The sequence below is a fragment of the Melitaea cinxia genome, chromosome 16 (genome assembly GCF_905220565.1).
Source record: "Melitaea cinxia chromosome 16, ilMelCinx1.1, whole genome shotgun sequence".
Taxonomy (NCBI): domain Eukaryota; kingdom Metazoa; phylum Arthropoda; class Insecta; order Lepidoptera; family Nymphalidae; genus Melitaea; species Melitaea cinxia.
Genome location: NC_059409.1, coordinates 8,272,840 through 8,289,135, shown reverse-complemented (window position 1 = coordinate 8,289,135; position 16,296 = coordinate 8,272,840). Strand labels below are relative to the sequence as shown.

The 16,296-nt window shown below is 34.7% G+C and overlaps 1 protein-coding gene across 1 annotated transcript; it reads right to left on the bottom strand.

Annotated features, from left to right (window-relative positions):
• Window positions 1–742: 742 nt before the first annotated feature.
• LOC123661258 (protein TIS11) lies at window positions 743–5,851 on the bottom strand. Its single transcript, XM_045596246.1, has 2 exons — window positions 5,846–5,851; window positions 743–1,668 (listed from the first exon to the last, which is right to left on the bottom strand). The coding sequence occupies exons 1-2, from the start codon at window positions 5,849–5,851 to the stop codon at window positions 949–951; spliced, it is 726 nt and encodes a 241-aa protein (XP_045452202.1). The 3' UTR covers window positions 743–948.
• Between the last annotated feature and the right edge of the window lie 10,445 nt (window positions 5,852–16,296).

The window sequence follows — 16,296 nt, the reverse complement described above, 5'->3', positions numbered from 1 at the left end:
TCAAACAGGTTTAAACTCGCTGCACGCTCGCTCGACGCAAAAAGGAAAAATTCTCGCAGACGAGCCGTCGGAGGTGGTGCCCCGCGTTCCGATACTTCCCAAATGAGCTGCAGATTATTAATATGACTAACGGTGTTATTGAATCTTAGATCTTCGTGACAACGCACCACTGCAGCAAGAACATAACAAACACAGAAAGAAAAAGAACACTTTATTGTATTTCAAAAATAAAATGTAATGTATGAATTTATTTAAGCCCGTCTTTCTCTCGATTCCGATCAGCATCAGCTGATTCCGTCTTTAGTCTAAGATAATCTTTAGAACGAAATGTTAAACGAGGAATCAGTCGAGCTGAATTCTATCCAACGAGACACGTCCCGTCGACGCGTACCTCGTCCGTATGCGGTGTGGCATCGCAACTGCTAGCTACAAAATAAAAATAATTAAAGTTAAGAGACTCGAAATAAATAATAAATTATTATCTTATATCCTTAAAAATAGATCACGAGTGCCTTCTTGCGGTACGGTACCGAGCGCGGGTAGGCAGTACGAAATAAATAAAATGTGACTATAAGCTAACTTTACAAAGACCACCACTCGGCGGAGGATCGCATCGGGAAGACTTCCGCGAGCTACACAATAAATATCTAATAATATGAGATGCCATTTACAAGTGCGTGCCGATAATTAAAAATGATGTATATCTAATATAATCACACCGCAAACTTTCGAGACGCCAGTGAATACTTTAATAATTTTATAACATTACAGGGCGAAGTAGTAAGAGTGTCGATATACTGGAGATCATTCGTTGAGCGGGTGTGGGCGTGAGGCGCGACGAGCGGGACGGCGCTCGAGCGCGGGTTGGAAGACGTCGAGTAGTCTAAGGACGATCCTTATACGCTACGCTCGGTTTATTATCTTAGGACTAGCTAACCCCGCTCGAACTTAAGCGATCATAATATCGCCAAAAGCAGAAGAGAGGCGGTTAAAAACAGGCAGCCGCTCGTCTTCGGGATCGGGTGAGGGTGCACGACGAAAAGCGAAGGAAGTGGCGTGAGCAGGCGGTGATAATGCAGGCGGCGAGTGCGGCGCCAGTGGAGACTGTGGAGTCAGCGGTGAGTGCGGTGACCTCGGAGAGCGGGACCCATCGCTCATGTAAGATGCGAGTGATCCGCCTGAGGACAGAGATGCGAGCGATCCACCCGGAGATGAAGGTTCACGGCGTCTCGCCTCTTCTGCATTGTGAACGAAGTGGCAACGAGGTCCGTATGGACAGAATCCTACAGAGTGGAACGTACGGCAAAGCTCTGTCTTGTATTTGGGATGACGCTGAAGGTTGCGAAGTTCACGCACTCCGTGAGCGAACTGACATTTATCACCATACTTGCAAACACCAGCTTCTTCAAACGGTCGACAAAGTTCTGTCTTATATCTGCTGGTAGCGGGTGGGGGTGGTGGTGCAGGGTCACTGGTTGCTCGTTCGAGGCGTCGATGACTAAGACTGTTTAATAAGCCTTCTAGAGTTCTTTGTGCTGGCACGGACGCCGCTCGTGCAAGAACAGGATGCTGGTCCCAACCAACAGCAGATGAGACATTGTTGGTGCCGACAGGACCGAGGGCGGTGCTCAGTGTGGTATTCATCGTCTGCACTGGGCGAGTTTGGTTCTGAAATAGACATAAAAAATAATAATTAACTTTGTACACTCAAATTAATAATAAACGATTAAAAAGTTATAACAGAGGTTTCTAAAAAAAAACAAAAATTAACATTAAAATATATATAAGTATAAAAAGAACTTTAATTAGGATATTCTTATTAAAGAAGGGGACCACAATCGGGGGTGAACGGTCGGGTACCTGCTATAGGCAACAAAAAAGGACCCTGATTATTATTTTTTTGCTTTCGTCTACCTGTGTGGACAGCTCTTAGTAAGTTAGTTTCAACGTTAAATGTTTTCACATTTCCAATTAATCGAATATCGGACATCGTAAAAATAGTTTATCAGATCGTGTTATTAATTCCTTTAACCCCCCTCCCTATAATTAGAGGTATAAAAATAGATGTTGTTCGATTCTCAGACCTACTCGATATGCACAAAAAAATTCATAAAAATCGGTTCAGCCGTTTCGGAGGAGTATTGAGATTGAATGTATTTAGGAAAACCTTAGATTTTAGACCTACCCGATATGCACAAAAAATTTCATAGAAATCGGTTCAGCCGTTTCGGAGGAGTATTGAGATTGAATGTATTTAAGAAAATCTTAGATTTTCCTAAATACATTGCAAATTGTCATTATGTGGATACATCATTTTTTCAATTTTAGTAGAAATGTTTAAAAATGCTAACGGTTTAACAATCTTTTGTTTTGTCAGTTATCTAACTTAGCTACAAGACATCACCATAACAATAGTGGTGTTCATACAAGAGGTAGTTGACACAAGCGCTCGGCCGGCACAATTGCAGTGATTGTACACTATTGTTCACTAGGCGTCGCCTCGTGGCGTCGCCGCAATGAGGAATAATTGTCGCCGCGCCAGCTCTCGGCTGAGGGGCAATGGTCGTGTGTCGTTTTAAATAACAGTACAGTGCTCGTATTGATCGATCCGTGATCGATCCTCACCTGTTAAAGACTTTTGTTACTTAATTACTTACGAAATACCGTTAAATAAGACCAATTTTTCTTCGTTTTACATACTTGATTTCAATCTAAAGTAACAAGAATCAAATTAAAACTAAGTGTTTTGTAAGAAATACTGATTTGTTGATTGTTGGTGAGCTTGGAGAAATTGGAAGGTCAACATAGCGCGCGACGCGGAACAAAACTAGTATACATTATATACATATGATACATCACATCTTGTATGCGGCGGCCTCAATCGATGTGAATGATATATCATTGTATATTCTGTACGCCTATGCCTCGGCCGAAGATCGTAAACACGCAAACACTTTTTGAATACAACGTCAAATTATATAGCGTTATTTTTTAAGATGATAGTGCAGCAGTCTTGTAACATGATACCTATTTAGTTTTCTTTTTTATTCCAATTCAATAAACAGCGAAAAACTAACGCAAGCAGATTGCAATGACATTAAATTAGAAGGCGATCACTGGAGTTCACTAACGAGACGAAGAAGGCTAAAAACTAAAACACGAGATTTTTTTTACTACGTCACTTTTAGAGAGCGTTACATTAGATTGTGACGCCATATAGCCTTCAACCAGCGGACAATTAAGACGTTTCTAGTGATATCTCATTTGTCTAATTATGACAAATAGTTTGGAAGATATGAGGGAACAGATGAACAAACATACATACATAGACTGCTTAAATTATAACCACAATACGCTCAATGCGGTTAACAGTAAATGGCAAGCAGTCAAATATAAATTATTTTAATTACGCATAAATGTTTATTAGACTTTTATATTAATTATATATTATTATTTTTTTTTTAATAGAAATATGTAGTAATCACAAGTTAATTTTTAGAGTATTGAGTATCATTTGTGAAGGATATCAAATATATGAAATATAAAATTTCAAAAAAAAAAATGTTTGACTCTACGCAAAAGTTAACAATAAAGTTTTAAAAGGCGAAAGTGTAGCAGTAAAATTATTATTAGGCAGATGGAGTTTAGTCGCGGATGATAGATAGAAAAGTGAAAAGAGCAAGGGTTAAACCACCGACCACCTAGTGACTATGGAAAATAGTAGCAAAGTTGTAATTAGAGAGTTATCAGAGCGAAACATTGGTTAAGCGCTTTCCATCGGACATTGCGTCGCAACCGAACTCCAGGGAAATTTGTAATCACTGTCGATTTCGAGCGACCGCGGTCATTGCGTTCGAAACTAAGGGCAATCAAACGTGTGCGGCCAAGGCGCATTTGCACTGTTTATTATAATAACATGTATGTATATCCATTAGCCGGACCGCACGTTCACAATTTACACGTTAAAGGGGAAACGTCTAGTAACATAATTGTTTTGTAAATATTCCTACTCGTCGGCTTGTAAGGTGAGGTGTATGAAATTTTCGAAGAACCGGGCACTGATTGAGTCTCCTATCGTGTGTATTTGGTTTATTAGCGTGTGATTGTGTCAACGCGGCAAACACGCGCCTCGTTCAAGTGACGTGTTTGTGCTCTTCGTTATTCGTTTAAGAGCTGCATGAAGTTTAAATATTATTATGTTACCTTAATTTGTATATATAAAATTACTAAAAATAATATACAAATGATAAACGGTACTTGCAATCTTAAAGTGATTTTTTTGTAAAATTTAACCAAATAAATAAAAATAGCATCATTTTGTTATTGATCATAGAATATTAAGAATATTAGGTATAATACTCAATTTAGATGAATGTAAGGATTGAATGTAGGGATGGATTTAGCTAGAACTGGTTTTCGTTTCTCGTTTCTAAAATAATTGAATTACATAACCGTTTGTACTGAAGAATAGATCACTATATTGCAACAGATCGCACCCAGGTGAAATCGAATCTTGCAATAAAGTTGTATGGTATTGTTAATATTCATTGGACGCCAAAACAACAACGATGCATAATCACAACATAAAACCTTAAATAAAATAGTTTTATTTTCAATATATATACATATATTTGTTCAATTGCTATTGTTTTCAAGGTTATAATTTAAAATAAAAAAAATATTTCATGCGGGTTATCGAACTTTCAAACACTCCCATCACAGCTTGTGTATTTGCTCTCGCAATCAGTAAAATTTACACCTCGACGTTGTCAGTGTTGTATACGTATAAAGTTCTGCTAAGTATACAAATATCTACTCAGATAACCTAAGAGGGCAACGGCTCTACTCACAAAAACTACGAATTGAGGTTTCTGGTTTCAACGAAATTAAAATGGTTAAAATATCGATTTTTAAAATTCAAATAAAAAAATATCAATGTACGGCTTGATAGTTAAAATTACTCTTAGCTTAATAAATACTAAAATAGATCCAATCTATTAGCAAATAGTGGACAACTATAAATTGACAGAACTATAACGTAGGTATATATAATTCTAATTACAGATTTTATTTTAACATTGTGAATGAAAGATGGCCTCTGGTAAGAATAAAACCTTTTTAACTAATTTCTCGTAAGTTAAGTTTATTATAGCTAGTACTGTCTTTTATTCATTATTTCCTGTAACATGATACGAGGAGCATGAACTCAAACCATTACGAAGACTGTCTCGCGACAATTGATCCAGCGACAGAGTCAAACAGGAGAACACTTGTAGCTTAATTGAACATTAATTGGCTCTAATCAAATGCGTTCTATATTTAAATGAACTTTTAACGATTTAAAACATTCGGTCATCGCAGTGTTATCATATAAAGATTTTATATAATTAGAGTTTTAAGAGTTACGAGCGATTAATCTGACGCTCAGTTAACTATTTCATAGATGGGTCTGTATTTAAAAATATTTAGCTTATTATATGTGTTTACAAGCTGATATTGCTCTGATTTATAACATTAATATTTGATATTTTGAAGTCATTAAATGTTCCGAGGTTTAAAACGCTGCTCTTAGTGACTGGCTATCAAAATTGGTCCATTTCTCTAAGGATCAAGCAGAGGGTCTTGTCGATTGCTTCCATCAAGTTTATTGAATGATTGCGCGAAAATAACAAGCCGAGATATTGCGGCCCCCTCTCAATGTTACCAACAACCTCCTAATAATGGCAATCATTAACCTTACAATCTTTCTGGCCCCTTTGTCTCAAATAAACGTGTTTGTTTATTTTAATATACATAAAAGGGTGAATGTCGCGAGCTACGACTTACCCGCTGCGGTAAAACTCACAGCCATTGTGGCTTATTGTTATTCAATGGAGATGTTAATATGTATTCGTAAGTTGCTACTGACTATATATGTTCTTTTAGCAACAAAACATTATTTAAGTTTTAGGATGACACAATATTATAATAAAGAAATTAATACGACTTAATGAACGCTATACGAATGGACGTTAAAAGTGTAACAATTTAAAGAGTACCTAATCTAAAAAATAGCCAAAAAATAGATAAAGGCGAAAGCTTACTCCCGCAGAGGCTAGAAATTTATAAAAAGTGTTAATAATATTTGTTCATTTCATCTGCTGGAGAGTAATAAAATTAGACGTTCTTAACTTATCACAACGAGAAACTAGATTGTGTTCAATTAAAGTAATTATGTTTACTAATTATCTATAAATATGATTAAAACGCAATATGTTTAGAAATGATTATAATACAACAATATCAAAAATTACATGAATCAGAAGGTTTTAGATCGTACGCATGGTAGCAATTCACAATATGATATAGCGAGCGCCAGTTAGATGAGTAACCGGACGCGCGACAACCAGCGCGCATGTAGATGTGCCTGCTCCGTGATCGCCATGCCAGACCGCACCGGGTATGGTAAAAATTCCATCGCTCACCTCTATTTGAATACCTATCAATTGTTTCTTGTTATTATAAGAAACAATGGAAACATGTATTTAAGAATCCCAGGCAAAACGCTGAGCAAACAGGAAATCACGTAGGGGGCGATGTTTCGAGAATTGTTAAAAGGTTGTCATTTAACGACTTCATATTTTACTATTGCATTAATGACGACCTCACCTAATGCACATATAGGTTCGTTGACATTTATAACAACAATGTATGTCTGTCTTACCAGGCTTACGATTACTGCAGCACTACTTACACTGCAACACTACTACGCACTCAATAAAGAAGAGATTTAAGTTAACTTGGAGGTGGCAATATCATCATATGATTTATATACAGGTGAATTCAAAATGTAATATTACGATCTAAATTGCTTTTTCGAAAAATATGTAAATTATGTTTACATAAGCGCTAAGTCTGTAGTATATTATGGTATTACGTTCACCTTTGTTTAAACGCAATGGATAGACGCTAACGCAGGCGTCATAGGAGACTCAAGTTTATTGCGTACGTAATAAACCACGCGAGGTATGGCGGCCGTAAAGCGAGTGTCAACAAAGGACCAAGCAGTCGAGCGTGTTTACCCCTCGGCCGCTCAAAGCAGAGGAAGCAAGTCCCCCGGCCGGGCCGCTTTTAGCACCTCCTTATTTATAGATGCACCAACGCTCGACGCTGATTTGCAGAACCAAACACGTAAACAATGTTACTCGTGATCTTGGTCTGTCAAGAAGTAAGAACATGACGTCTTTATCTTTTGTGAACTGCGTGATCAATTTCGTGATGATTGTACTCGTGGTTTTTTTATATCAATATGAACTAGAAACTGAATTTATTAGGTATAATAGCGACCACATCAAAACCTTACGTTAGTTAAATATCAAGTCACAGCAATTCCTTTGTCCGTTATATTTTTATTGTTGCATCATACTAATGTGTTAGCTTTCCCCGCAAATTGTGCGATGTGACTCACACAGAGATTATATACAAAGAAAAACGTTTCTATGACTAATACGTATTTAACCTTATTGTTTTCTCAACCAGTTAAGTACGTTAGGTATCGTAATCTTTAGTTAGAAAGTTATTTTAGTTATCTTAAACCATATTGGTTATTAATATGACATTTAAATGTTTTCGAACTGACTGTAGCTTTATGAATAGGAAGTCGCATCGCATGCGATTATGCAAAGATTCCGTTCAGTGTTCTATGTGAGAAGTTTAAGTAATATTGCATTTGCAACAATATATAGTAAGATCAGTTATATAAATGCTTTAATTTCAATAACATGTGAAGAATGGATATCAAAAATCGAATGCACCTGATAGTCTTTCTGATGATATATTTCGTAGATTATATTAAAATATACAGTGTACTTATCCTAAATGGAATTCTTGATTTAAAACGACTCAATATGCGTATTATTTTATTTTACACTTACGTGTTCCTTTTAGATGTTTCGTACATTGACCTCAAGCTGAAACCTAAATACACGACTTTAATAATGTGCTAAACATTAATATTATTAACCTTGATAATAAGAGTTTACACACGTCAACATTACTTAAAAATATTTTGCCATTATTAGAAATTTAGATAAGTATATTTTTAATCTTTACAATGCTGATGAGCACTGTTATAAATAATTATTACTACAAACGTAGACTATTTTTCTTGTAGTCAGCTGTATACTATGTCATCATTTAATTAAATGATTGTTTGACATTATACATTCAACTTACAGAGTTCAATACTCCACCATTGAGAAGATAGTCTGGGCTCACCTGAAACAAGAAAAATTAAATATTAGAAACTAACTAGAACGAAAAATAATTTGGGTAAATATTGAATGTGCAACTATGGCGAAATATTGTGAATAGTGCTGTTTTTAAACAGTTTCAAAACAAATAAGGATTTTGGCTCGCTCCTAGCGAGCCTTAATCAAATGAATAACCGGCGAGTAGGCTCTCGACCGGTCTCCGTCGAAAGCGATAGCACTTCCTACAAGAAAGTAAAACCGTAGCCAGCTAGCTGGAAAACTCGGAGACGGCAGCCGTAATTAATTTGCAACGACTAAATCTGATCGAGCGTTCTAGGTACCCACTAAAACGAAGTGAAGCTTGAAATTTAGATTTATAGCGAATATAATTCGCTAATCTTCTGAAGCCCACTGCAGACTTGGAGATTAATCGCTCATAAGTTTTTGTGTGAAACAAAACCTAACGTTGTTAAGTGCGAAACCTAAAGCCTATAATGTCGTGTTTAACGTATTTTTAAGTATTGTTTACAAAACTTACATTTGAGCCTTACTTTAAAGTTTACGATATAATTGTATTAAAGTAAAAAAAAAATCTACTACCTATACTGTGGTAGTAATTTATCATCTAGCGTAGTTACTTAAGTAATAAACCTCTTATATAACGATGTAATGCGACCATTGCCGGTCATTACATGTCTAAGAATAATTCTAACGTAACTAGGAAAATAATACATTAATATTTTTTGTTACACCCATTAATGATAATGATATGGCAACGTTTCTAATTAAATATTTCTCTCAATATTTTGATTCATCCGTAACATCGTAGACAGCCCATTTTAAATAACTAAAATTTAAAACCATATTTACTGAGAAAATGCGAATATAAATCGTAGTTACAATACAAAAACAGACAAAACAAATATGAGAACACACAACGGTTAAAGCCACGGCCAGAGGTAAACACGGAGCAACGCTACGAAAAAACTGGTTTTGTATATAAATAATTTATAAGTATTTGATCCGCGTATGGCACGAATAAATAAGTTTATTCCTTTTCTTCTTGCAGCATTCAAACTCTGTATTTAATAAACACGTTTTTTTTTATAAAACACATATGTGTTAGAAGACTTTGTAGTTGTTTTAACAAATATCTAGTGTTTATTTTGCATTTATTGGGAATTAAATATTTCTATGTGTTGACGACATATGTATGTATGTAAGTTTGTCGTCGCCAGTCTCTCAACGATTGTGGAGCACGATCAACGAAGCAATCGGGGCCACTTGTGCTAATGAAACACTTCAATTGAATTGGGGACATTAATTCAGCAGCCGTATCTCCAGTGTTTACATTGGCACTAAATAAAAATAGTTAACATTGCATGTGGAAAACTACTGATCGTGTCGATTCGTTACGTATGAATTTGAATTTTCAACACCATCTCAAACTCGTACCGTATATAATTTTTGTGTAATATTGCGGGTACTACTATTGAAATTAAATTTTATACTTCAAATAAATATTTTTTGCAAATATAATATAATCAAAATTATACGGATTTTCGAGGGTTCCCCTCGATTTCTCTGGGTTTCCGTCGTTAGATCCTGGTTTCCTTATACCACACTTTTCCAACAAAAAAGAATTATCAAAATCGGTCAATGAACGACGAAGTTATCTCCAAACATACATGAATATATATATATATATATATATTGAAATGAGTAACCTTCTCCTTTTTTGAAGTCTGTTAAAAAGGCTCTAAGTTATAACATAAAATACTTCACTATATGTATAACTATCACATTTTAACGACGCAACGTTAACATAAAATTTCAATAAAAAAATTCGGCAAGGTCAAATAAAAATAAATAACAATTTATATAATACTGAAATAAACTAAATATTTGAAACCATATAAATGTATTAAATTTGCATCTGACCTAGGAACTATCAGTAGTCAATATGACGATGAGAATTGAAAATGATGGAGCGATTCAATAAAGCCATGTCAGTTCTCCGCTATTACTTCTGTAGAACAATGTGCTTACGACTTCTTTAAATACCTTTAAATAAACATTATTAGACATGAGTTTTATGTTTTTGTTATTACAACAGACAAATGTCTCTTTGTACTACAACTCACATGCAAGTCATATCGCTCTATAATTATTATGTGTCGCATTTAAATATAAATATAATTAATAACAAGTTTGCCTCGTTAATTATACATTTTATCCAATTATAATTTACAAAATAAAATGAGCACTGATTTCGATACAACTATTATAAACCAATTTAAATATTTCAGAATAATATAAAAAGTAAATAGCTGTATATTACGACTAAAAGTCTGGAAATCGTGTGAATAATAAATATCAGCGTAAAACATTGATATAATGACAAGTATGAACATCAACGTGAACTTTAACAACATATTTTGACATTTACAATAGCGGTGATAGACATAAGATATAAATGGCACCCAAGTTGCTATTATGAAGTATTTTTGATTAACAAAAAAGTAAGTAAAACTAGTTTTGAACTAATCACATTTTAATCATTGTAATAATTCAATTGATTGGTTTGTGGGAATAGCGTCAGTTTCTTGCGGTTTTTCATTCTAGCAATAGAATTTTGACATCATTTTATATTGTCTATTGCAAAAATTTAAGACGTTAAATATAAAAGAAAAGTGACTTAAATATTTAAAAATGAATGTGACTATTAATTTCAGTAACTAGTCATTATTTAATAAAACACAACATTGAAAAGTGGTTTTAGTCTACGTAGGAAATTAATTCGTGCTTTAATCTAATATGTGTTGAAATAGATCAATGATAGAGACATTAAGTTCGCGGATCTACGGTAAGATGCTGCGGCATGAATCGGCATGATACACGCGACGATGACTCTTGAGCATGATGTCGCAACCGACATATTGTCTTTGTCACGCGATTTACCATGTTATTACTTTAAAAGTATCGCCTTGGTGTTAAAAATGTTTCGAAGATAAGTGACATATACTATGTAGTTTTCATTTATTTTTCAGGTTAAGATGTTTACTAATACAATTAAAGTAGTAATAGCAAACACTGGCTATTAAAATTTGGAAATGTTTACGTTAATTTTACTTTAATTGCAGTAACCAGGAACAGTTTACGGAATGAGATTAATAGAAAAGGGCTTCCAATGACCAAAACGTCCTGCTTAACAGACATAACTTGCAGGCATTAAGAACGCACCTTATTCGAAGTTTATTTATTAAGAAAAAAAAAATAAAAATTAATCAGTATAATTTCAAATCGTTTAAGAATAAATGGATTCCGGAAATGAATATTGAAGGTCGAAAAGTAACGAGACGGCCTTGCCGTTGGCTGTGCCACTTTCTCCGCTGCAGCTTAAGCCTACACGAGTTACGTATACAACGAAACAATGCTCTGTTCTACAAGTTATGATAAGCTAACGCATTCTATGGAACAGTTCACATAATCACCAAATTGAAGGCGTTTCAACTCACGAGCTCGAGGGTAATTTACATTTGCCGCAACAGGACTGTCCATGTGTCCCCGCACTGGCGCATTGTTTACATAAGAGCCTTGGTTTCGCACTATGATCACGGGACATTTATACTCTTATAACTGCTCATTGTTATATTGTTCCGTAAGTTAGTTTCAAAATACTACATAAATTACACATACCTTGTCTCTTTCGTAAATAAATTTATTGAGTAGAGAAAATATTAAAATATTATTAAAGTATCTTATAGAATAACATATAACCTCCTCATAATGTTGATGTCTTGGTGCTTGTCAGAGGCTTGGTATAAAATACGACGTCTGTTGAAACTCAATTAAAACACCCGATCAGATGGATAGTGACATCGAATTACTTATAATGTCTACTATACGGAAATATATTACTTCCAGATATTTTAATAAAATACTCTGTTCATATCGGACCGCCTCAAAGTTAATTCATTTGGAATGATTAAGCTCGTCATCGTATTAATCCTTGACTTGTAATCGAAATATAGTAATAGGCAACAAATACGTTTTGAAACTAATTAATAACACATTTGGCTTAAGAGTTAAAATTGACACTTAAGTTATTATCGAGGTTAACAAAATCGAGTTCGTCGCATAACAGATTTCATGTAGTTTGACACGTCTGTGGCAAGTTAACTATTCAGTGTCAAATTTAAGTAAAATGCGTATATAAATATTGATATGGAGGTTGAAATTGGTTTTGACGAGCAAATGCTAGTATGTCATAACGAGGGAAATCGAAGGTTGTCTCGAAGCGGGGATAGTAAAGTTGCCGCAGTTGCATCGAGAAGCACGCAGAGTTGCGTTTTGCCGCAGTTAGGCAACTCGACTGAAATACTGGATTAACAACATTGGCTGTCGATGCGTCCACACACATTTATGGAGTACGGTTTAAACAGATGTTTTTTTTTTCACGACAACAATTAAGTATGTTTTTGTATAGTAAACTAAAATATCGTATAAGCAAACTGTATATATTTTTATATCAATATTTTTTTAAAATATACTTTTACACAATACCTGACCTCTGACAAAAGTAAAAGTTCCATGTGAAAGTTTCATTCCTTAAACGAAGAAAACACGCCAATAAAACTATCTAGACTATAATAATCTTCAGGATGTATATCTATATCTACGTTCATTATTTAAGCTACATAATAAGGAAACAACTTCGTTAGTAGATAAATATGTTTAATAAGAAACAAAAAATATATATGATATTCGTACCAAGTAATCGTGACATTAAAGATCACCTTAGTACGATGCGCGCTCATGAACTATTTATTTATTTGTACATTTTCGAATTTTCAAGTTCGTATGATTAACAAGCCAGATTAAGGATACACGAATAATAAATGAAGTCTATCATGATTTAGCGATGAATTCGATATCGTTCACAGGGTCAAGAGTCAAAGTGGGTCACTTTAAGACAAAGAAACTGTTTACCTGTTTCGTATCTCGTAGACTTGACACCGACTTCTTGATGTTATGTTAATTAAATATATATTAGATACAAAGTTTTATGTCCATTGGACTTCGCGTGAAACAAGATTTTCTAAACGAATATTTATTTATAAATATTTAGTTTTTGTACAACTTGGTCGAGGAATCCGCGACAGAAAATGTTACAACAGTGACGTAGCCGTCTTTGTGCGGTCGTCGAGCGAGTCGCGTAGGTGAGCAAGCGAACGGATGACCTTCGCGGGAGGCGAATGGGCCCATCAACAAATACTCCACGCATTTTATGATCAGTTTTAATTATCTGTATACTTATTATTACCTCACTTCTAATAGTTGTAATGTATACTGTGAAAATAATGAGCTACTGCTCGAGCTTGACAAAAATGGTTATGTGGTTAATTTATACGCGGTAGAAGTAGGAGCGAGAGGTATACCAGCAAAATCTCTCTACAATCTTCCGAAAGACCTTGGCCTGTCGAGAACTGCAGTAAATTCAATTTTAGAACGAGTGTCTAAGGCTGCACTAACAGGTTCCTACCAAATTTGGCTAGGCAGGTCAGGAAACTCGAGCAGTGAAGGTGAGCATTGATGCGCATCTCAAAGGGGGCCTCCCTAAACTTACACCTAGGTCGCAAGTCCTGGGAACTGCTCTGAGTTCTCCTTCTGCCACACGATGGACTCGCACGGTGAATCCATGGAATGCTAAGAAGTTTGTCTCTCTCTTTGCTTGGTTTTAAAATAACTACCTCGTGGCTATATTGACATAATGACAAAATTTTCCTGAATCTATTTAGAAGACAAAGTACGAAGTTATCTTTTTTTAGTACCTAGATAATTATGTTATCGTTTTAACGTAATCTACATTTTGCTTTAATTTTTATTGCAAACTTTTTGTCCCTACCCTAAATATTTTTTTCTAAAGCATTAAATAACAAAGATTTACGTTGTTAACTTGTCTGTATGAAATTGATTGAAATTTATACACACACTAACGCATGGCCGAATTCATCACTTCAGCCTATTGCAGTCCACTGCTGGACATAAGCCTCCACAAGTTCGCGCCAAAAATGGCGTGAACTCATGTGTTTTGCCCATAGTCGCCACGCTGGGCAGGCAAGTTATTGAACGCAGAGCTGGCTTTGTCGCATCGAAGACGCTCCTGTCCGTCTTCGGCCTGTGTATTTCAAAGGCAACAGTTGGACGATTATCTCGCCATCGGTCGGCTTTATAAGTTCCAAGGTGGTAGTGGAACTGTGTTATCCCTTAGTCGCCTCTTACGACACTCACGGGAACAGAGGGTGTAGATATATCCTTTGCTGCCGTAACCACACAGCCTGCATGTAGCATGCACCTTTATAATTTTTATAGTAACATGTGTTTAAACTACTAAAAAGTTGACACGAGGAGGTGGCTATATTCGTTAATGCCGTAGCTACACAGCTTAACTTACTACTTACTTAACTTACTAAGTATAGATTATTTTATATATGTACTTAATGTAAATACCTACTTTGTTTAGCACTAATACATTAGTTTGGTTTCTTTTGAAAATATTTAAAAGAACTTTTCGTTTTTGGCGTAAATGAGTTCATTGATGTGTTCATAAAGGGTGCTATACCACCGGAAGATGTTTCAATGTGCGGAACACATTGTGCGAACCCGCGTTTCCAGTGGTCTACAGTGCGCCATCTTCCTTTGCTAATTACTTGTTATTATGTCTCCACAGCAACAGATGCGCAACATCCGCTCCTAAACGTCCCGACGAAGTCTTTTTTTAGCAACAAATTAACGCAAATTGAAACGCTTCATCTTATATGTATTCCAAGTTACTTCAGTAAACAAATTATCGTTAACGAAAACTTTAATATAAAAATGTATTTTTTAAAATATACAGTATAATATTATCTTATGTTCTATTTATATAAACGTTATTACACGTATCAGTCAGTAATAATGATTATACTATACTTTTATATATGTACGACAGAAACACGCTGATATTTTTAAAGTAACACAATGACACTGACTTACCAATATGTGCGACATCACTGACAACAAAATGACTCAAATATCATATGAAAAATGATTACTTAAGGAACGATAGTCTACGACACATTAACGATATGAATATTTGTGCAAACTATTAATCAATATATATATATATATATATATATATATATATATATATATATATATATATATATATATATATATATATATCTTTGTTTTTAAATAAAAGTTTTAATTTTTATTTCCCGTTACATAGAACTTTATTAAGACTAGCAATATCATTTTTACGGTCAATGTGGTAAGACTTAGCATTTTATATGTAAAAATCAAATTATATAATAAAACAATTCAACAGTACGGTCGTAAGTTTCACTTTCATCCCGAGCGCATGCGGGTCATCGCAGTGCAGTCGTAAGAAGAATCTTGCTTAGCCTAGTCTACACAATAGAATACGCGCAAACATTCGGACTCGTAATCTTATATGTATACTTTAAGTGTGCACAAAATAACAATAGCTACTTTTGGTAATACAATTGGATATATATTATGCACTGTATCACCGCGCATGCTATGAATTAGTAATATAATTCTAAACATATTTAACATTGCGCACTTCTAAATTTCTAACTATTTGATCTCTTAAAACAAATATAAAACTAGAAGTGAGATCATCACTTGTAATGCAAAAACGCAAATATTTAAAACAAATTGAGGCTACAGTCAAGAATATTTTTAGAATTAGTTGTCAAGTTAGTGTTAAAATAAAGCTGTGAGGAAACGTAGGTTGAACAAACTGCAGCGGATCGTATGCCGGAGGAAATTATCAAGTTAGGCCCCGCAGGTCACTGCGATAACTTCTAGTCTGTACTAGTTTCGGATAAGTTGTTTACTTGCGTCACAGAATCATTTTTAACAATATTTATTTTAGACAATCGTCTGACGATATCCAATTAAAGTTTTTAAAAATAATTATTAGGCGTACATTTTTCTTTTAGTCGTATTTTACAAAAAAAAATCCGTTAATATTTTCCACGGTTATCGCAACAAA